We start from the raw sequence: 22,741 nt of genomic DNA, 5'->3' as shown, positions 1-22,741 counted from the left end.
CAACAGAAACTTATTTAAACACACACAGATTGAGCCTGAACATTTCACAATGGCAGAGATTTACCTGAGGGCGAGAAGGATGAAGCTCCAGTCTGCAGCACACAGAAGGAGGAGGATACAGGAGCGCATCCTCAGAGTCCGCATTACTTTGCAAGGACAGACAGAAGATGAAATATACAACAAGTATAGGCTCAATGCAGCCATAATCCATGATTTAATCAATGAATTGGATCCCATTCTGCAGCGACAGACACGTACGACCAATGCCATACCCACGCATGTGCAGGTACTATGCTGCCTGCACCTACTGGCATCAGGCTATGGGGTTCATAGCAGTAGCTGGAGGTGTGTCTTAAAGCGCACTTTCAAGAATCTTCAAAGCATTCCTTAATGCCATGATGTCCCGGATCAACTCACACATTAGCTTCCCCATAACGGCACACTACCTCACCAAGACTAAACAGGAATTTTACCGGATAGGCCGCTTCCCACAAGCCTTTGGTTGCATTGATTGCACCCATGTGGCAATATGCCCCCCTGCAGGAAATGAATACATATAATACATATATAGGAATAGAAAATGTTATCATTCCCTTAACATACAGGTAGTATGCAATAGCAAAAACATAATAACTGACATTGTGGCGCAAAACCCAGGGAGTGCACATGATTCCTATATATTTCGCCAGGGTGGCATACACACTCGTCCTGTCAGGGTTGAATTTGGAGAAGGTTTGAAGAAAAAGTGGAGGCAGCACCAATCGCAAAGTAATTGTAAGAAACCAGAAATTTGCAAAAATAGATTTTTCGTTTATTTTCTTTTTTTCAAAGTGCACAGGACAGCCAACGCGTTTCGCTCCCCAACCATGGGAGTTTCGTCAGGGCAAAATTCAATAGATATTTGTCCACTGCCAATGCAGTATTGAGTATGAATGAAAAGGACGAGATGCACCAGTATGGAGGTGCAGCTACTAATCAGAAGTTCCGTGATGCGACTAAGTGAAGGGCCATGAAATATGTTGAATCAGAGAGTATCAAAATGTCATCATTAGATATATATATATATATCCATTGTGGTGTCTCAAGGCGAGTAAATGAAAAAAGCAGTCCTTGATAAGCCGCTGTCAGAAATAACTCGAACAAAGTCCTACGCACACCACAGCCCTCGACAAAATTTGGTTCATTGCGGCATCATGTTGGCAGTGGACAAGGCGGGTTCTCGGCAAAGGGCCCCCTCGGTCCTGATGAAAGCCCGCTTCTGGCTTTGTGGATGCCGCTGTGGGGCACGCAGCTGTGTTGTCCTTAGTCACCTAGGATTCGCCGCTCCGTGCCTGAACTCGTGAGGGCCCACCACACCTTTCCACTGCTTCAGAGGGTCAGCGGCGGGTGAGCGTATGTCCTCTGAGCCAATGTGGACAGAGTCTCTTAGACTCCAGGCTTCTGCGTGGCTGAAGGCAGACCTCCCAATGGTGAGATTAAGTGTGGACTGTGATGTGGTGACAACCACGCCATCAGGCAGATCGAGCGCCAGTCGGATTCCCTGGCTGATGCCCCTTATGTGCAATTGCTCCCTCCACTGGGTCGCCTGACCTTGCTCCCTGCCGCCAGGTCCTGTGCCGCCTTAACTCTGTACGTACTGTGGCCCGGTGTGCCCGCTGGCATTGACCACTGGTGGTGCGCCGCAAGGTCTGGTGGTGCGCCGCAAGGTCTGGTGGCGTCGCCACCCAGGCCACGCGGGTGAACGATAGACACCCTGTCCACCGAAGCAGACCCCAAAGAGCGTGCCGCAGCTGCGTGTGAGCACCAGCCGATGAGTATGGCCAATGCCCTCTTGCACCGCATTCAGCTTTCTTCCGCTGCCTCACCACCGTTCTACTGCTGGAGGGCCACCCAAGTGCGCCCCTCTGCCGACAACCATGCTACTAGGTAAAGTGGGCGCCAGTCGGTTTCCCTGGCTGAGGCCCACTATATGGAATCTTTCGCCACTAGACTCACCTCGCCGTCAGCTTAGGCACCTGATCTTGCTCCCTCCTGCTAGGCACTGCACTGCTGGGACTCCTGTCATGCTTTGACCCGATGTGCCCGCTGGCACGGCCCAGTGGCGATGTGCTGCAAAGCCTGGTGGCACTGCCGCCCGGGCATCGCTGGTGATCGATAGGCCTCCCGGCCTTTGGAGGAGTCCCAGAGTGTGTGTCGCAGTTACAAGAGGGTGCCAGACGATGAGTCTGGCCGTTGCCCTCTTGCGCCATGCTCGGCCTTCCTCCGCTGCCTCACAGCCGCTCTTACCGCTTAAGGGACGCCCAAATACGTCCGAGCCCTCCGCTGTCTCGCCGGCCCCTGTCTACTCTGGTAGTCTGCAGCCCAGCGCCGTCTCCGATGGTATCGCTGTGAGAGAAGCATGCCAGCCAATGCCCTAGCCGAATCCCGTCTTTGCCAGGTCTTCCGCTGATGGGCCGTCCCCTCTCGCACTTCGCTTGTCCCACAGGAGGTGCGATCCCCACACAGCTTACCGGGTTTCCTTCCTGCAACCAGACTCCTGCTCCCGTCTCCGAAGCCTACGCGCCGATGTCTGCAGGGAGCCACTCTGAACACTGCTTCTCATCGATGTGGAGCTATCGAGGGCGTCCGGATTGGAGACCTGGCACCAACAATGCCCCCAGCTCTCCACAGGCACCGTCGCGATATTGACCATGTCTGGCAGCATTTTGCAATGCCATATTGCGGCTCGCCTCCTGGACATTAACCGCTCAGCCACATTACACCCCGCTACAAAGCTACAGCAGGGCTGGAGGTAAAATTGTCTTGCGTCTCGAAGCTGTAGAGGGGGTCAGAGCGCACTTTGGGGCAGAATTAGGCACCCAGGAGCGGGGAGACGAAGCAAAGCACGTCCTACCCACTCGCCATTTGGGCACGCCCCCCTGTTTTTCTTTTTAAAGTAAAATATTGACAGGACAAAGATTTATTGAGATTATGTGAGTTGCAGAGAATCCAAACCACATCAATGCTTAAGGAGCCTTTGACTGCTCTGCCAGTACTTAAAAGTGTCAAGTGCTGACAGGGTGTGCTTTGTTTTCAGTTTTCCGTGACAATAATATAGGAATCCTGGGATGAGAGTGGTAAAAGACATTAAAACAATCTAGGCCCAGTTACCCCTGGATGCCTTATGGGCCCCACAAATAAATACTTACCACTCCCCTCCTTGTCTGGATTTCTCTCATGACTATGTTGCATGTCTATGGGGGTGAGCTGTTCTACCATAGATCAACAGCATTGACGTAATCTATAGCTTCGCTATCATACGAGTGTTGTGCGATGCTTAGTGATGCAAGCCCCTATGCTTTTTCAGGGTTGTCAGATATGTCTGTGCATGGGTGCCTCCGCCTGTGGCAATGCAGGTGCTTCAATTTAGGTGTATGCTGCTCTCTTAAAGTATGTTTTTACTTGTTTCAAAAATGATTTTCTTGTATTGATTTCTCAATTGCTTTTTATTGTTCTATTTACATCAGTTTCTGTTCCCCCTTTTGTTCTTATTTTCTTTGTAAGTGCTTGTTTTTGGTTGAATTTGTTTCTAAAATGTTTGTTTTTGTTCTTCCAATTTTGTTTTTAGTTGGTTCACAGGTGCCTTTTTAGGTCGAGCTAGACAGTGCAGCTGTCTCTTCGAGACCTGCTGTAATCAGTCTGTGTGCATCAAGTCCATCCCCTTCCTTGCCATTTCTTTTTATTTGTCCATGTCAGTGTCCTTTAAAGATTCTTGCTTGCTAGTGGTACGTCCAGCCTCTTTGTCCCTCCTTTCTCTCTTCTGTTCCTCCCGCAGAGCAAGGGCTTAGTATTGCCTCATTCCCCTATGGTTTCTTATCTGTTCTCTTAGGGACTCTTTTTTTTCTTGGTTTCCTGATCTTTTATTGTTTGTCTGTGCTCTGCTTTAGCACCCTAGCTTTTTACATTGAAATATAGCATTCTTCCTCCCACCCCTCTTAACACCACAGTTGTGTTACTGCTGCCTCCCCTGCCCTGCCTCCTGCTGGGGTGCTTGTTAATAATTGTCGACATTATCTTTCAGTGCTGCTACCATTTCACGAGTGCTGTGCTGGTTTTGTTTTTATTGTGTATTTCCTGGCTCTTCGGTCCACTTTCTGCTCTACCTCCCGCCTCTCAATCAGTCAGCAGGCTCCAGCCTGCCTCACAGCATAGTCAGGCGGACGGAGAGGGAGCTTTACGGATTGCACCCTGTCCCTTACATGCAGTTGCAATATTTCAGTTTTTTAAAGTGATTTTACTTTCAGTTTCATGATGCAGACATGGTTGGTGGACATGACTCAGTGTAGCACTACTATTTTTTTTTAAAATAATATCATCATTTCATATAGGCCTTCCGGAACCTAAATAAAGCACACAGGTCATCAATGGTATTATTTGTTTTGTTTTTGTAAATACTCCCTTAAGGTATCTTCCCCTGCCAAAAACTTTCCTTGGTATTAGCGTCGCCATCTGGTCAACAGTTGATTAAACAGATAGTTACAGACACACCAGGTACGGGCCTTCAAGAAATTAGTGTTGCAAGCTCCTTGGCAGGTCTTTCCTCCTTTTCCGTGGCACCATCTTTTTATTACGTACGAATTATCAGCCTAAAGGTAATCATTATGTACTTTTAGCCACATGCTGTAACTAATGACACTTTGTTATCAAATCGTAAAAAGTGGGCTTCAGTGTACTTTTGCAGGGAAAACAACAACATACTCCACACAGAGCATTGTAACAACGGTAATAGAATGTATATATTATATTTCCGATGTTTGCTTTCTGTGCAAAGCAACCTAATTTAACAATCAATCAATCAATCAAGGCATTTATAGAGCGCACTACTCACCCAGAGGGTCTCAAGGCGCTTGGGGGGGGGGGTGGGGTGCCTCTACTGCTCGAACAGCCAGGTCTTGAGCTTCTTCCTGAAGGAGAGGTGATCTTGGGTCAGGCGGAGGTCGGTAGGGAGGGTGTTCCAGGTCTTGGCGGCCAGGTAGGAGAAGGACCTTCCTCCTGTTGTCGCTCTTCGGATGCGGGGGACGGCGGCGAGGGCGTGGTTGGTCGAACGGAGGTGGCGTTTGGGAGCGTAGAAGTTGAGGCGGTTGTTGAGGTAGCTCGGGCCTTGGTCGTGTAGGGCTTTGTGTGCGTGGGTGAGGAGACGGAAGGTGATTCTCTTGTTGACGGGGAGCCAGTGCAGGTCTCTCAGGTGTCCGGAGATGTGGCTGCGTCGGGGGATGTCGAGGATGAGTCTGGCTGAGGCGTTCTGGATCCGCTGGAGTCTCTTCTGGAGCTTGGCGGTGGTTCCGGCGTAGAGGGCGTTGCCGTAGTCTAGTCGGCTGGTGACGAGGGCCTGGGTGACCGTCTTCCTGGTCTCGGTGGGGATCCACCGGAAGATCTTTCGTAGCATGCGCAGGATGTTGAAACAGGACGCGGAGACGGCGTTGACTTGTCTGGTCATGGAGAGGGAGGAGTCCAGGATGAAGCCCAGGTTGCGTGTGTGGTCTGTCGGTTTGGGTGCGGTGCCTAGGGCGGGGGGCCACCAGGAGTCGTCCCAGGCGGAGGGCGAGGAGCCCAGGATGAGGACTTCCGTCTTGTCTGAGTTTAGTTTCAGGCGGCTGGTCGTCATCCACTCGGCTACGTCTTTCATCCCTTCGTGGAGGTTGGTTCTGGCGGCGGCGGGGTCGTTGGTCAGGGAGAGGATCAGCTGGGTGTCGTCGGCGTAGGAGATGATGTTGAGGTTGTGCTGGCGTGCGATGGCCGCCAGGGGGCTCATGTAGACGTTGAAGAGGGTGGGGCTGAGCGAGGAGCCCTGGGGAACGCCGCAGATGACTTCCGTGGCTGCCGATCTGAACGGTGGTAGGCGGACTCTCTGTGTATAACAACGACAATTCCCAATTTAAAATAAGATTCACATATTGGACTATATGTGTCTCACATAGAACAACCACACATAAACATAAAATAAACACTGCCGTGTTTGTAACGTGTGCACACTGCTGTCAAACGCAAATTTAAACTATGTACACTTTCGCTTCTTCTCCCATTCTCCTCCTCTTTCCTTCACATCTTTTTCACCCCTCCCTCTCTCATACACTCCTCTCCCTAGCTTGGACACGTTACAGTGAAATTAACTGTAGCTCACACTCTTCTTTTCATACCTTTCACTCCTGGTCTCCTGCACTTCTCTCCTAATCTCTCCCTAATATATTTAAACAAGTTGAGCATTTAAGCTACTGCTTACTTTGAGCCAGGGTTTTCCCTTGTGCACCACCGCACTTAATTATTAACACCTACTCTTTGGCTGTGCTACGTAACAGATGCATACTCAGTGTAACTATGCACACACTTACATATTTTAACAATTTTAACCTTTAAACTATTGCTTAATTTCAGCCAGGTTCTTCCACTTCGCACCATGGAACGTAATCATTAACACCCTCTCTTTGGGCTTGCTGTGTAACAAACGCATACTGGGTGTGAATGTGCATGCACATTTTTATCATTTAAACTACTGCTCAATTTCAGCCAGGTCTTCTTTTCTCATTTTTGCCTTCACTCTTTCACTCCTTTGCTAATCTGTCCCTACTCTCTCTCTCACTCCATTTATTTTTTCTCTCTCTTACCCACTCTCTCCACACTTTCGTCCCTTCTCCCGTTCTCCTCCTCTTCCCTTCTCATCTGTTTACCCCTCCTTCGCTCATACATTCCTCTCCCTAGCTAGTACACATGTTACAATAAAATTAAACGTATCTCACACTTTTCTTTTCTTACCTTTTGCTCCTTCTCTCTACCACTTCTCTCCTAATCCCTTCCCACTCTCTCCCCCACTATCTCAACCTATTTCTTCTGCCTCATATCCATTTTACAACACTTTCTCTCCTTCTCCCATTCTCCTCCTCTTCCCTTCTCATCAGTTTTACCCCTCCCTCTCTCATACACTCCTCTCATTACAACACGTTACAGTGATATTAACTGTATCTCACACATGTCTTCATCAGTGTTATAATTACGATTTATGTTCTACTATATTGCTTTTCATTGTGGTGTATAATAAATTTGCTCTTACATCATTTTGGCTTTCCAATCATTACATACACCAAGGCCCAGGGCATGCATTATAAATTGTGATCATTCGGTTCCTTGGTTAAATAGCATCACGCAAAGCCATAATATTTTTACATACACACAAGGAAAAAACATATTTGCCCAATAACACATAATAAGGGGCCAGGACAAAACTGCATTTTCATCCTCAAATCCAAAATTCGGCATGTTTCTTCCTTACACTTCATTCTCTCCACAATGGCCTTTGCCTCTCCAATTCTGATCCTTCTTTCCAGAACATTCTGTTACCTATCTCACCGGCTCCCTTTCTCTTCTGCTTTTACCCCCTTTCACACTTTTCTGTTCTTACCTTTTTCTGCTCCTCTCCTCCACTTCTCGCCTAATCTCTCCCTAATACATGTAATGAATTTGGCTCAAAGTTAGTAGTAGTTTAAATGCTCATAGTCTTCCAGTGCGCACCAAAGCACCCTAATTGTTAACACCTGCTTTTTGCCCTCATGTCCTCCATCTATTTCTCCACACCACTCAACTTTTCTACACACCACTCCGCTTTACTCTCCTCCCAAAACCTTTACTCCACTTTACTCAGCTTTACTTCAATCCACTCTGCTTTACTACACTCCACTGTGCACAAAACATTCTGCTTTATTCCATGCCATTCTGCTTTACTCCACATTACTACACTCAACTCCATTCTTCTTGATGCCATTCCACACTGATGTCCTCCACTCCACTCCACTTTAATACACAACGCCCAAATGCACTTCACCTCACCGCACTCATCTTTACTCCACTCCATTCTGCTTTACTCCACTACACTCTACTCCACTACACTCAATGCCACTCCGCTTTCCTACACGCCATGCTGCTTTTTCCAGTCCAATCCACTCTGCTTTACTCCACTCCAATCCACTCTGCTTCACTCCAAGCCACTAGCCGCAACACCATTTAGCTTTAGTCCATGACACTCTCCTTTACTGCACTCTGCTCAATGCAACTCTACTTTACTCCACTTTACTTTACTCCCCTACACCCTGCTTTACTCCACTGCACTACACTCAACTCTACTTTATCCACTCTACTTTACTCCATGCCACTCATCTTTAGTACACACCACTCAGCTTTACTCCACACCACTCTGCTTTACTGTACTCCACACAACTCCATGCAGCTTTACTCCACGCCACTCTGATTTACTCCACTCCACTCAATACTACTATGCTTTACTACACACCCCTCTGCTTTATTCCACTCTTCTCCACTCTACTCTGCTTCACTCCACACTATTCTGCTTTACTCAATGCCACTCTCCTTTACTCTATACCACCCACCTTTACACAAACCAATCTTCTTTACTCCACGCCGCTCCACTCAATCCCACTCTGCTTTACTCTACGCAACTTGGCTTTATTCCATGCCAATCTGCTTTGCTCCAAGCCACTCTGCTTTACTCCATGCCACTATGCTCAACACCACTCAACTTTACTCCAAGCAACTCTATTTTACTCCACACAACTCTACTTTACTCCCCTCTGCTCAATACAACTCTGCTTTACTCAACTCTGCTGTACCCCTCTCTGCTTTACTCCACTCTGCTTTACTCCATACCACTCTGGTTTACTCTGCACCACTCTACTTTATTCCATACAACTCTGCTTGATTCCACTCCACTCTTCTTTAATCCACTATGTTTTACTCCACACCACTCTACTTTACTCCACATTGCTGCTTTACTCCATGCCATTTGGCTTTACTCCACTCCAATCACATTTACTCCACTCACTCTGCTCCACTTCGCTTTACTCCACTCTGCTCTACTTTACTTTACCCCACTCCACTCCACTCCTCTCAACACCATTCTGCTTTACCCCATGCCACTCTGCTTTACTCCACTCAACAACACTCTGCTTTACTCCAAGCCACTCTGCTTTACCCAACTCCACGACACTCCACCCACTGCACTCCACACCACTGCACTACATGCAACTACACTCCATGCAAACTTACTCCACTCTACACAACTGCACTGCACTCTATGCCATGCCACTCCATCGAACTCAGCTCTACGCAATACCACTACAAGCAACAGCACTCAAAACAAAACTAATCCTTGCAACGCCACTCTACTCTACACCACTCTACTCTATGCCACTCCACACAGTGCCACTCTATGCCATTCCTCACAATGCCACTCCACACAACTACACTCCACTCTATGCAATTCCACCTGCTCTATGCAACCGCACTCCACTCAGTACCACACCACTCCACGCGGTGTCAATCAATGCAGCGCCACCCACACAATTCCACTTCTTGTAATATCACTCCACTCTACACAACACCATTCCATGCAACCCCAGTCCTCTCAACACAATGCCACTCTGCTCTATGCAACACCACTCCAACCAACTGTGCTCCACACATTACTTCACAACTGCATTCTGCTTTAAACCATTCCACTCAATGCCATACCACTCTACTCAAAGCCACTCCATGTAACACCACTCAATACAATGCATATTCATACAACCACACCACATAATTACAATCCACATAATACCACTTAACACCGCATAATTCAACTACACCTAATTACACACTTCACAATACCACATAAATACACCCCACATAAATACACTCTATACGACATAACAATCCACATAAAAACACTCCACACTATGCCACTTGATTTCACTTAAAATATTTTCACTCTATACCAAACTATATCATGCCATACTATTCAACCCCACAAAAATCCATCCCACACCACATATTTAATTTTTTTTAATCCACCCCACAACGCAATTCCACCACACATCACATATATCCAATTTACAGCACATAAGTAAACTTCATTCCATACAACACAACAGTACACCATGTTACTAAACTCCACTGTATAGCACTTAACATCACAAAATGGCATTCATCATAATTACACTCCATTATACACAATCCCACTCCACATAATTCAAGTACACTCAAAAACACATAATTAATATCCAAAAATACAAATGCACACCATACCACATGATTCCACTTCACAAATCCACTCTAGTCTACACCACACAATTATATGCCACACAATGCCACAACTGCATTCCAACCAACAAACATAATTCCACTACATAACACATACATCCTCTCCAATCCATAACATATAGGTAATAAACATTTACAACATCAATAGCTCTAACTCTCTTTCTTTATTTTTTAACTCCCAAACATGCAGAACTGAAGCTTACCTCTTACCTATTTCTTGTTTATCATCTCCAAACAGGTAAATCTATCCACACAATTCTACACCACACAATTCAACTCCACACATTTGCAATCCACACCACATAATTCAACACCAAACCATTTAATACAACTCAACAACACAATTACACACCATATAAATTTAATCCACACAACACAATTCCACATCAAGCCACACATTTAACTGCATACCAAATAATTAAACTCCACTACATACCACTCCACAACACATAATACCATTTCACATAATTACACTCCATAATAAAGAATCCAACTAGACATAATTCCACAACTCTCAATACCATATATTTACTATCCACATAATTCCACTACACACCACATACATACATTCCATAAAACATACATAAAACACATTGCCATTTAGAAAGCTAATAACTCTAATTCAAACACATGCAAGACCTATTGGGCTTTTTTGGGGCGGGTTGAGGATGACCGTAAATTAAACAGACTGCTATCTTTGTAAGTTCGATGTCCATGCGTGATTACAGAGGACTTTTGATCTCTGTCTGGCCAGGCAGTTCTTTCTTTGCGTTTTCAAGCTCTCATTGCTTTGTGTGATTGGAACCACAGAGCCAATGTCCAAACTCCACGTGCATCAACTGGCTGCAGGCGAAACAATTTGTGACATCTAAATTAGGAATTCCTCAAGATGGAGCCACAGAACTCAATGGGCCTCATTTATGAGGCCCCTTGTGCTGCCGGGACGTCACTTTTTGTGACATTACGTGTCGCAGGGGCCTGCTCCATGTTTAGGATGCAGCACCAAAACACTTTTTTGGCTTAATCCTGCCTCTTAAATTTCGGTCCCTTTAACTCCATTTTCTGCATTAAAGGGGCGTGCAATGGGTATTGCTGGGGGCGTTCCCAGCAACATCCATGGCTTTTTTGACACGACCCCGGATTTACGAGAAACCATAAATCTGAAGCAGAGCCAAAAATATACGCCTCCCAGGGGTGGGTAAGGGAGGCACAACAAGGAGAAATATCTTTATTTCTCCTCGTTTTACCTTTTTAGGTCGAGCCTGGGCAGCTGATGCTCTGTTCTGTGAGGCATGCTTTATTAGCAGTAGCGGTCGGCAGTAGGAGTTACTGCAGGGCGGTGAGGTGGGCAGGGGGAGGGGCAGGGTGTGATGCAGTGCGAGCAACGAAATTAGTTTTATTTATTTAAATGCTTACTTACCTGTAAAACTCCGTAATCCATACATTACTACCCCCCCCTGCCCCTCCCCCTGCCCACGTCACCGCCCTGCAGTAACTCCTACTGCCGACCACTACTGTTTATTAGGGTATGGAATGGAAGCTCTGTCCACTCTCCGCCCATCTTTTCAATTGGCTCCTGCTACTGTCCTTTCTAAATGGTTGCTTTTGATTCGTGAATAGGCTTAGTAATCCCTTCTTAGTAACGCCTTGTCTGTATTTGTAACATCCCATGAGGACTGGACCTTTTATTGTGTTGTTACTTGGTGTGTTTTGTTTACAGTCGGTGAGCACTACTTTTTGTAAATGATTTTCTCTTATTGTACAAAAACTCTAAATTGCTGGTAAACCCCAAGCACCCCCGGCAGAACGACGCCATGCGCAGCCGCATCGGTACCCACAATGGCAGCTTCCACTGTAACCTAGAAAATGAAAAGCCCACCTTATTCTGGTGAAACGCCCATCATTTGTGTATATATGTGCAGTGTTATTTATAACACCAATAGTTGTAACTTGACAAATTATGAGATGCAATGCACTGCAAATCTTTTAAAAGAAAACAAAGTGTGTGTACATTTAAAATATATTACCACAACAAGAGAGTGCATGTTTAAAATACATACCGCAACAAAGCAGAGCAACTGCATTTTTCTTTTAGTTGCTCTGCTTCGTTGCGGTATGTTTTTTAAAAAGGCACACTTTTGTTGCGGTAATGTATTTGTAATAAACACAGACTTTATTTTCTTTTAAAGCATTTGCAGTGCAATGTGTCTCGCAATTTTTGGTTGTTGTTTCAGGGCAGGTTGTTAATAAAGGCCACACCCCTTTATTTAGACTAGCCGTGCCTAAAGAAAGGTCCGCAGCTGTTTTTAAAGTGAAACCGCGGCATGGGGCACTTAAAAATGCACTTATTTCTCAAGTTGACAAACACATGATTTTTCTTTTAAGTAAAAGAGTCCTTGTGGTTTCAAGGAATAGAACAAGAAGAGGAGTATGAGGGAGGGTACCCTCATGCCTCGGTGTGCTACAGCACCCCCAGCACAAGAATCTTCGAGCTAACGTGTTGTATAAATAAGAGCTAAATTGGAGGGCCCTTAAAGAGGTTTTGTATTTTCACATGACTGCCCCATGACCCTTGCTGCATTCTTCTTCATGGTTAAGTTCATTTTGTGCATCAGGGGGAGGAGAGGCTGTGTGAGGAGGGCGATAATACTGACAGGCATCAGTCAAGCACGCCAGCCTCCCGGTGGTTGTGAAAATGGATGTGAGAGCTCTTGCTTTCACATGATTCAAGTGGGCATTTTTAGGTCTCACGTACGCAGCGTGCATGCGCTGCCTAGGAGGAGATCTCTTGAAATCAATTTGCTTTTTAGTCCAAAAAACGTGCAAGCATTGCATTGCTTTCAATGGCAACACGTGCTCGTTAATCGATTCCCTTGCAGGAGCGAGCTTTGGTGAAATCTGTTTGTAATTAACTTGAAAACAGATGGTGCCCTGCTCGCTACCGCAAGGGAAACGCTCAGTTTTTTTTTTGCTCCTTTCCAAAAGTTGGGCTCCTTCCTAAGTTGTTCTGAGAACTGCATTTATGGGGCATGACTCTAGAGTCTATGCGGGTCTGTCCCTCATCGTAGGAGGCACTTGAAAGAAGAATCTGCACCAAGTTGGCGTCCAGGTCCCTAGTGCTTTCCAGTCTTGAATAGAATACCAGCAGTGGAGCTCCCCCGGGAGGATTGTACAGCTTGCGTATCCAGAAATCACGGGACCCAGCCCTGGCTCAAGCCGCCGGTAAATACTTTCCGTGCATGGCTCAATCACAACAAAAAGTGAGGTGTGCAGGCGACAGAAAGCGTGAAGTCTCAACTAGACAAGTAACCCACTCCCCATGAACACTGCTATTTGCCGTAACACTTTATTTAGTGCAATGGTGCATGCCCTTAAAATGTCAAATATCCCCACCACCCCTGGGTGCCTTTAGGGTGGCCGTAAGTTCCAGAGGTGGTCACTGTTGGAACTGGCCCTTCTTGCAGGGTCATCCTCAAACTTTTTGCTTCTTCCTCCCTTATTTTTCCTGACCCGTGGCTGTTTTGTCGTTTTGGTCTTGTGTAGTTTAGATTAAAAATACCTTTATTTTTCTAAACTGTTGTGGAGTCAGTTTGTGGTGTTTTCACTGTGTTACTGTGAGTGTTGGTACAAATACTTTACGCATTGCCTCTGGTTAGCCTAGACTGCTCGTGCCAAGCTACCTAGAGGGTGAGCAGGGGTTATCTCAGAGGGTTATCTCCTTGCCCTGACTAGAAGCAAGGGTCCCTATTTGGACAGTGGTACCTACCTCTGCCAACTAGAGACCCCCAGATCTAACAGTCACTTAAAGGGGAAGCCGCAAAACGAGCTGGAAAGGTTTCGGGCTAGTGCAGCCAGGGCCTAGATCTCATTCTCCTTTAAGCATAGTCAGAGGACCTGCGTACAATACTTCTCCGTGAGAAATGTCCAATCCGCATCGATTGCACTTCCTAGAGAGACAGCAGAGCAGCCCCCGCCCACCCTCCATAATGCAAGCTCCCCTTCGTGCTAACAGACAACAATTTTGACCATGATACCCCTACCAGGGAAAGGCCATGTTTTAACATGCCGTCATCTGATGGGACAGCCAGTGACTCCTGTTGCATGCTGTCACTCTGGGCCCCCTGTGCAGACCGTTGCGTCTCACGGTTTTAGTCGGTGTGCACAAGACTCTCTGGTGTGTGCAACGAGAGCGTGGTTCATTTCGTGAACCTCCGAGGGCCGTCTAAGCCTTTGTGCGCATGCCCTGGATATGAGAGGATGGCATGAAGCAGCCCGGCATGTACATCGATAGAATTAACGGTACTGCTAACCAGCCCTTTGCGTCCACACGCACACAAAGGAGCCCAGCTGGCTTACACACACACACATACACACTCACTCACTCTGGACTGGTTCGAGGCTCGCAGCCTCTGTCCCCAGACCTGTTGTGGGCTTGCCAGTGTTTGGGGGCGGCCAGTCCTCTTGTGAACCAGGCCTCTTCTCAGGAGTGAGGGTTGACTTCATGGTGTCTGCTTCTGTTTTTTACAGGTACGTGGCCACAATAACTTCTCCCCAGCCGGTTCTATTTGTGAACTCTACGAAGATATTTACATATCACTTTTTGGGTATTTGTTTAGCGCCGGCTCCATTATAACTGGGGCTTTGTGGCATGTTACCTGATCGCAGAGGTGTATGAATCCTACTGCAAGCCTGAGGTGTCAAGCGAGGGCCGCGGGGCTCAGCCTTTAAAACGGACTATTAGCGAATAATGCCCCACACTGCCACTTCTACCTGTCTATTCTTATGCATGATTGTTAGATTGCTCTGCCGGTGACACCTAGAGATATTTTGCCAGTGGTATTTGCGTCCGGGCTCTCTGTCACCATCATGGAGTGTTTCAGGTTTTTTTTCCCCTTACCTGTTGCAATCTGGACTCCACGAAGCCCCAGCCCCCTCAGCTGTTGGTGGTGTTCAGCCAGGGTTCAATATACGTCGGACTCCCCACTGCTGCTTGTGGTGTTTAGTGCTGGCGTATGCATCTGGACCCCGTGGGTCCCTCCTCCCCTGCTTGTAGTGTTTGGTGCTGTTGGTGTTAACCATCTGGACCCTGTGTGCCCCTTCTCCCCTGCTTGTGGTGTTTGGTGCTGGTGTTAACCATCTGGACCCTGTGTGTCCCTCTTCCGCTGCTTGTGGTGTTTGGTGCGGGTGTTAACCTTCTGGACCCCGTGTGTCCCTCCTCCCCTGCTTGTTGTGTTCGGTGCTGGCGTTAACCATTCACTTCTCAATTTCCATATTCCACTATACTTATCCACCACTAATCGTTTATGGGTTCCCGAGTAGTGTGCTACTCGCCAATGAAGCGCCTCAAAACCCCATCAAGGAGTAGCAAACACCATATAAATACAAAACTCTTTGCCTCTTGTATCCCGCAACCTACCCTTCTCTTTCCAAATAACTGAATAACATATCCACCACTCAAATTACTTCATACTTCACTATACTAATTTTTTCAACACTAATCCTTTATGGGTTCCAGAGTAGCATGCTACTCACCAATGAAGTGCCTCAAAACCCCATCAAGGGGTAGCAAGCACCATATAAATACAAACCTCGTTGCCTCTTCTATCCCGCAACCTACCCTTCTCTTTCCAAATAACTGAATAACATATCCACCACTCAAATTACTTCATATTTCACTATACTAATTTTTTCAACACTAATTCTTTCTGCGTTCCAGAGTAGCCATTGGGGAAAATGTGCAGTTTGATGGGTGGAATTGTGGTGGCGAGTGTGCTGATATTTCTGAAGCCCACTGTCTCTTCAGTTAAGGGCTCATTGGGCGCATAAAGATAAGCATTACTCGTTGTTGGAAAAGTATTGACTGCCATTAGATCGGCGACCAGGGAGCCCCTAAATGTGAGTGATTAGCAACTAATCCATACCTAGTCATAACGACCACTATGATGTTCCCAAGTATTAATGCCAGTGCAGCACCGCCCAATAAATCTGAAGAGCAGCTTCAGAAATTTGGGTGGGAGGACAGGGCTAATGTAGGGAGGGCCGGCTTAAGGTCAGTGCGACCCGTGCAGCTGCACCTGGCTCGGGAGAGGTGCTGTGTTCATGTTCAGAAATAAATTTTGGTTTTAAAAGCACCTGCTGTTTACTTGCGTGCCTAGCATTTTTCAGGCAGCAATAAAAATGTCAAGATAACCAGGTGATTAATGTTTCTGCTGGACAGAGATGGGCGATTTGTCTAGTGGCAGCTTTGACTCGTCATAGTGTAGTACAGAGGGTTAATATACCTGCTGCAAAGACCGTGTACAGGCAGATTGCAGAACGGTAATTACTCCTTGTTGTTTTTAGTTATGTTTCATATAGAATGATTTCCACACGTATAGTTTATTGCCTCTGTATAACGTGTTGTGTGATGTAAAGTGATTTGACACCGTAGGGTTGTTATGAGTAGCGCTATAAAAGCTAGCATTGGCATAGCCAATAGGTCTCGCCTTTGGGACCTTATAAGTGTTTAGTTATCCAGCACAATATCCTTGGTGCAACAACATCAAGTGTTGCATGGCTAAACACTTATAAGGTCCCAAAGGCAAAACCAATACTTGTTTAAGAGAGATGTTTCTTTAGAAAAGATTGATAATGGATATCGGACTTAGGGCACCAATTATAATTTTGAATAATATTTAGACTTGCTGTTGGGCACGCTGTACAGTATGGAGTCTGGATGTGCACGTTTTGATGGATGGCTAGGCTTCCTTATTGTTTGTTACCAGATACCACGGGATCATTACAGGATTATGTATTTCCCACCTCTTTAAAGCCGTGTTCAATGGAGGAATTTCAGCATCCACTTTCAAGTTTTTTTAATCACTTTTATGTGCATGGGCGCCGCACTTTATGTTTCAGGAGGGCGCCAGCTTTAATTTTTACAACACGGGCCCTGTGCTTCATGTTTGAGCACTGTGGCAGTTTTTTGTGTTTAAAAAAAAAAAAAGAAATTATTACCATGGCGGCCGCTTCACTGGCCGGCATGCACATAACTTTTATGTGCACGGGCTCTGCGCTTTATGTTTGAGCATGATGCCCGCTTTTCTATTGACAAAACCAGTTGTTCGAAGTCTCACAAATGGGAGACCTATTGCATTGCAAATGCTTGTTCTATGTGTGCTGCAGTCTGCAGCACACAGAAAAAGAGGGAATTGCCTCTTGTGATTGTCTTTGTGCAGGAAGGTATCCATTTCTGCACAAAAATAATCATCTCGCAGCGCAGGCACCCTTGCACCATGGTGGGAAGGTGCCTGTGTTGGCGCATGGCAGCCCATTGTGCGCCTGCGCAGGGGAAAAGAACAGGAATGCGCTGGATAGATACGGCACATTCCTAGCCTTTTCTTTTGCTGTAGGGCAGCGCAGCAGGAAGGCCTGTGGCGCTGCCCTACAGCAAAACCTCATAAATGAGCCCCGATGTACTTAGTGGATGGGACTTTAAGCCTTTCCAGACATGCCAAAAGTTCAGAACAGAAAAGTGGAAGATATCCAAAAGAAATTGGTGGCATTTCCCCCCATTAACTTCTATTGAAGCAGAGGCAATTTCAGGCGTGAGACACCTAAAATAAAACCCCTTTTTTTTGCTGTACAAATCGGGGGTCTCACGCCTGAATCGGATCAGTGGGCATGCATGTCTTTGATATTTGTTTTAGGTTATTTTTGCAAACTAAGCAGCAAGGCAATCGCAGAGAATTTAAGACACAGCAATAAACCGAATCATTTCTCTTTTTAGCCAATTGACAAGCAGTGCAAGTAGCCACTGACCACTGTTGATAGAGGTAATTAGAAACCTCGAATAGAACTGGCCCTGGTTTTCAGCCTCTTGTCTATTAGAGCTTGTAATGGTGTTGGGGAAATTCATGTGATTAAGTTTTACCATGTCAAATGTATTTAACTAGTTATTTTGATTTGCAATGTAGACATATTATTCTTAACTGTTATCTATTTATTAAACATTTTTTTAGCTGGGTGGTTGATTATTGCTGCTTGATGAATTACTGCATTTCCAGCTTTTAGCATTAAGATCAATTTTCGAATTCCGGTGTATAGTACAAATTGTAGGTTATTTTGCAAGGGCTGTTGTGGGTCTTTTAAAAATGCTGATTTTAATAATTCCTTTTTAAAGATTGATTATTTTGTATATGTATGCTTTTATGATCTATGTTTATTAATTAGATCGAATAAAGTTGATTGAATTGGATTGGAACTGCCCCTCGCTACAACTGCCCAGCTCGGAAAGTCGGAGAGAGAATGAATCCTCTTTGTTTTCCCAGCTCCATTCATTCTTAGCACTGCAACCGACCTGCTTACTGGCTGGCGAATGTTGCGTGATTTGTATTTCGCCAAAGGATGAGAACTGATTTAATCTTGTGAGAGGCCTTACTTAGCCCCCGATAAGAGTTGTAATGTCTCTAAATACTTTGACCTCCCCACCCCCTTTCTTATCTGTCCACGTGGTTGAATGTTATGTCAACACGCCCAGGTTAAGCGCAGTTGAGAGAAAACTGTGATCTAACCACAGACTGTTCGCGCAAACTGCTAAAATTGCCCCCTTTGCACCAGCCCACTAATTCGATTTGCTCATCTACTAATTGACGTTGATAAGGAATTAGTCTTGCTGCTTGGCCAGTTAAGGTCACATGCTGTCTCCCAGACGTGCTGTCATGAGCCGGGCGAGCTTGTGCACTTGTGAGGGTTGGGCGGGGGCTTTTTCACGCATGTTACTGAGGTTAAAGAAAAACAACACTATACTGGTGCACGTGTACATTTTTTAACAAATATTGAAATTAGCAAAGATTAAAATGATGTTATGGTTGTCTGACTTTGCTATAAAACCATAACACCTCTTTTAGAAAAAACTCAGCAACTCACCTAAAAATACTCTTAAATTACAGTTATGGTTCGGAATGGAACAGAAAAAACACAGAAATTCGCAAGTTATGCTTAGGACCCCAATCCATAACTGTCACAACGCCTTGCACACTATACCACACGCACCAAATGCAATGCCCATTACTCCCACCCTACTGAGACAGATGCAATTACAATGTTATAACAAGCATTTGCAATGCAATGGTCTCGGCTTTCGTTAAGCTTAAGCAATTCTGTTTGTAATTAGGTAGCTTTTAGCTTTGCTTTTATTAGTGTTTTTTTAAAACGGTTATGTGCATACCATGCATATGTATGTATATGTATGGATGCATTAATAGTGGTATTTATATAGATATACAGAACTTAAAGCCATTTGCTTTGCTATACCATACCATTAGCAAAGCAAATGGCTTTAACTTAATCAAAGGCTAGACCTATTGCATTTTCAATGCTTAGACCCTTAAACATTCTTACCCAGAAACTCCAATGTGTCCTGATTTGGGGGTTCATGTTGAGTGTGTGTGTCTGTGTGTGTGCGTGTGTGTGCACACACAAGCAAATGTCGGTGTGTTTTTGTGGTTATGAGTGTTAGTGTGCTTCTATGAGTATGGACATATGCGGAGAGGGGGGACACGCTAGGAAGAGAGCAACAAGAATGCCAAGCGCGACATTAAAGGACTGCGCTCCTAGGGCCGCCCCCCCCCCCGGTACCCGCCCCTTCCCTCAATGATCAGGGGGCGGGCGGATCGCCGAGAGGCCTCCGCCCGCCCATTTCCTTCCGGGTCAATGGGTGACGCACTTCCAGTGGGGAGCGAGGGGGGCGGAGACCGGGGTCTATTTAGGGGCTCGGGGCAGTGACCCCGGTCTCTTTGTCCCCCTCTTCCTCACCGGATCGGCTGCACTCGCCCGCGACCTGTGCCCCCTCCTTATCCATAGTCTTTGTTTTAACTTAGTCTGCCCCGTTGTTCACCAGTCGTGTGAGGAGGTCGGGCGGTCCGCAGAATCGAGGCGGCTGTGGCGAGGGAGCGTGGAGACCGAGGAAAACTGCGGCGTCCTTCCGGCGGCGATCCTACATATCAGGTAAGGGGGTGCGTGTGGCTGGGGGGGCCCGGGTGTAGCTGCAGGGAGTGGGAGCAGCAGTGCGACACGGGCGCTTCGGCTCAGAGGCCCTGATCCCTTGCGGCTGCAGGCGGGGGCCTCCGGTAGCACGGTTCTCCTTCCAGGTGTGTGGGGAGCTGAGGGAAGGACTGCGGGAGGGGCGTGAGCACCGCGCACCAGTCGGGCGGCAAAGAAACTGCCCGAGTACGTGTGGGGTAGCCGGAAGCGAGCATTGCTCCGGCGTGAGGGGAGCACAGAATCGATCGGACAGCTAGGTAGATTACACAAACAGAAATCCCTGGCAGAGCAAGTGAGGGGCACTTCGAGCATACATTGCCACGGTCCCAGACAGAGAGGGGAGCAGCTAGGGAGACAGTAAGAAGATGCCAGCTAGGAAAGGGAGCCATAAGTGAAAAGATGCGGATCCAGAGATTGCCCAGCTACTTGAAATGGTACTGGCTAAGCTGGGCAACAATGGTAATGAGAGTAGCGACGAGGAGGTAGCGGTTCCAGAGGAACCAGCACTAGGAGGTATGGGGGAGCACCTACGTAGAGAAGGGGTACCGCCCAGGGCTGCTTTTCCCCCTTTGGTCAAGAAACCTAGAGTGCAGGGCAAGGTGAGGGGGGGGGCAACCGCAGGAAGGACAGGGCTCAGGCTACGAGTGAGCCAGCAAGCGGGGGCGAGAGTCCAGTAGGTCCCGCCCTCCCATCTTCCCAAGGAGTAACGCCCTCCCCTCCACCTGCACCAAGCGCGGACCCGATGAATAGGGACGCGAGCGCTCTGGTTGACCTGGTAGGGTCAGCCCTAGCAGAGATCAGGGAAGCTCTAAAGGTATTAGCACCAGCGCAGACTCCGGTAGAGCTACCAAAAATATCGGCACCCCCCCAGCACCTCAGCAGCAAACAGGTGTTCAGGTGGGGGTGACACAAGATCCCACAGCGGGGATCTTAGCAACAGTGGCCACCCTAGTGAGTCAGTTGGCAGCGCCCACATCCAGCCCCGTGTCTAGTAGTCCAGCAGTGGCTCCCTGGGTGCCCCCGAGATCTGCAGAACAGGATGCGCTAAGTAATATTCAAAAACAATTAGCCCTCCTGGTTGAATCCCGTGGCAAGGCCACTATGGCGGCTGGACTTAATTCCCCTACGGCGGCAGGACCGTCAGCACCCATGGGAGATAAGACAGGGGACGAGCCAAGCAAAGCCCTTGAGGGATTGGTAGTGGTTAGGGGGGGCCAGAGTAATGTGTTATCCCAACCAGGGACGCTAGCTACTCATGTTTCCAGTGAGATGAGAGAGAAAATCTGGAAAAGGGAATATGTGGACATATTCGCGCTAATTAGACTGAAGAGGCGGGATGTGGAATACAAGGAGAGAGAAGGGAAGGAGGGGTCCTTCAGGGATAGAAAACCAAGGGTGGAGGAGTCCTTTACGAATTGGTTGTGTGGCTTTCATGTATTTACTACAGTGATGTTGGAAAAGAAGCCAGAGTTGTCAATTTCATTGGTGTTCTATACAAATAAGATCCTGAAGGCCCATGCCTCCCTGGGCGGGACAGCCTGGTTAGATTATGATAGGGAGTTCAGGTGGGCGAAGGCGGCCAACCCGAATATAGGGTGGAATCAAGTGGAGGTTAACGTGTGGTTAGAGAATGTCAACAGTAGGGAACAGCACACCAAACAGCCCTTTCGGACATCTCAGGGAGGCCCGGGGGAAAAGAAAGGAACATGTTGGGCATTCAATAAAAAGATGTGCACCTGGCCCACGGGGCAGTGCAAATTTAGACATGCTTGTTCGTTCTGTGGCCACCCCTCACATCCAGAGTTTAAATGCATCAAGAAATCAAAAGATCGGGGGGGGACTGGAAGCAGGGACATCAAACCCCCGCAGCCTTAAGCTGCCCACACCGGTGGACATTGGGAGACTGATTTTTTGGCTCAATCAGTATCCAGATAGGACAGCAGCCAAGGCTCTCTATTTAGGATTTTAGAAGGCTTTCGCATCCCGGCCCAGGGCGTGGCTCCAGTCAGGCTATGTAACAATTTGCTTTCGGCGTGCAGGCACCCCACAGTAGTGGCCCAGAAAGTTAAGAAGGAGCGCGCTCTGGGGCGGGTAGCGGGCCCCTTCCCGTCCCCCCCCTTTGGTAGGGTTTGTTTGTTCCCCATTGGGGGTGGTGCCAAAAAAGGAACAGGGACAGTTCAGGATGATCCACAACCTCTCAGCTCCACTGGGGGCGTGGGTTAATGACTCCATCGACCCATCCCTGTGTTCAGTGACTTAATCTTCCTTCGATGCTGCCTTGCAAAAGGTGAGGGCCTTGGGGCCCGGGCTATCATGGCCAAGACAGATATCGAATCAGCCTTTCGTCTGTTACCAGTACACCCAGAGGATTATCATCTATTGGGTTTTCAGCTGAACCACCAATTCTACTATGATAGGTGTATGCCAATGGGGTGTGCAGTTTCTTGCAAGTACTTTGAGACTTTCAGCTCCATGCTGCAATGGGTTTTTACACTCAGGACTGCTTATGAGGAGGTTGTACACTACCTGGACGACTTCATGGTCATGGGTCCGGCCGCCTCAGAGGCTTGTGCTGGGGCTTTGGAGCAGCTAG

At 47.2% G+C, this 22,741-nt stretch overlaps 1 protein-coding gene across 1 annotated transcript; it reads left to right on the top strand.

Annotated features, from left to right (window-relative positions):
- Nucleotides 1-21,249: 21,249 nt before the first annotated feature.
- On the top strand, nt 21,250-22,023 carry LOC144762714 (uncharacterized). The gene has a single exon (XM_078647964.1). The coding sequence runs from the start codon at nt 21,250-21,252 to the stop codon at nt 22,021-22,023; it is 774 nt and encodes a 257-aa protein (XP_078504090.1).
- The last annotated feature ends 718 nt before the right edge of the window (nt 22,024-22,741 follow it).

This window comes from Lissotriton helveticus, chromosome 6 (genome assembly GCF_964261635.1).
Source record: "Lissotriton helveticus chromosome 6, aLisHel1.1, whole genome shotgun sequence".
Taxonomy (NCBI): domain Eukaryota; kingdom Metazoa; phylum Chordata; class Amphibia; order Caudata; family Salamandridae; genus Lissotriton; species Lissotriton helveticus.
This window is presented reverse-complemented; position numbering and strand designations above follow the sequence as displayed.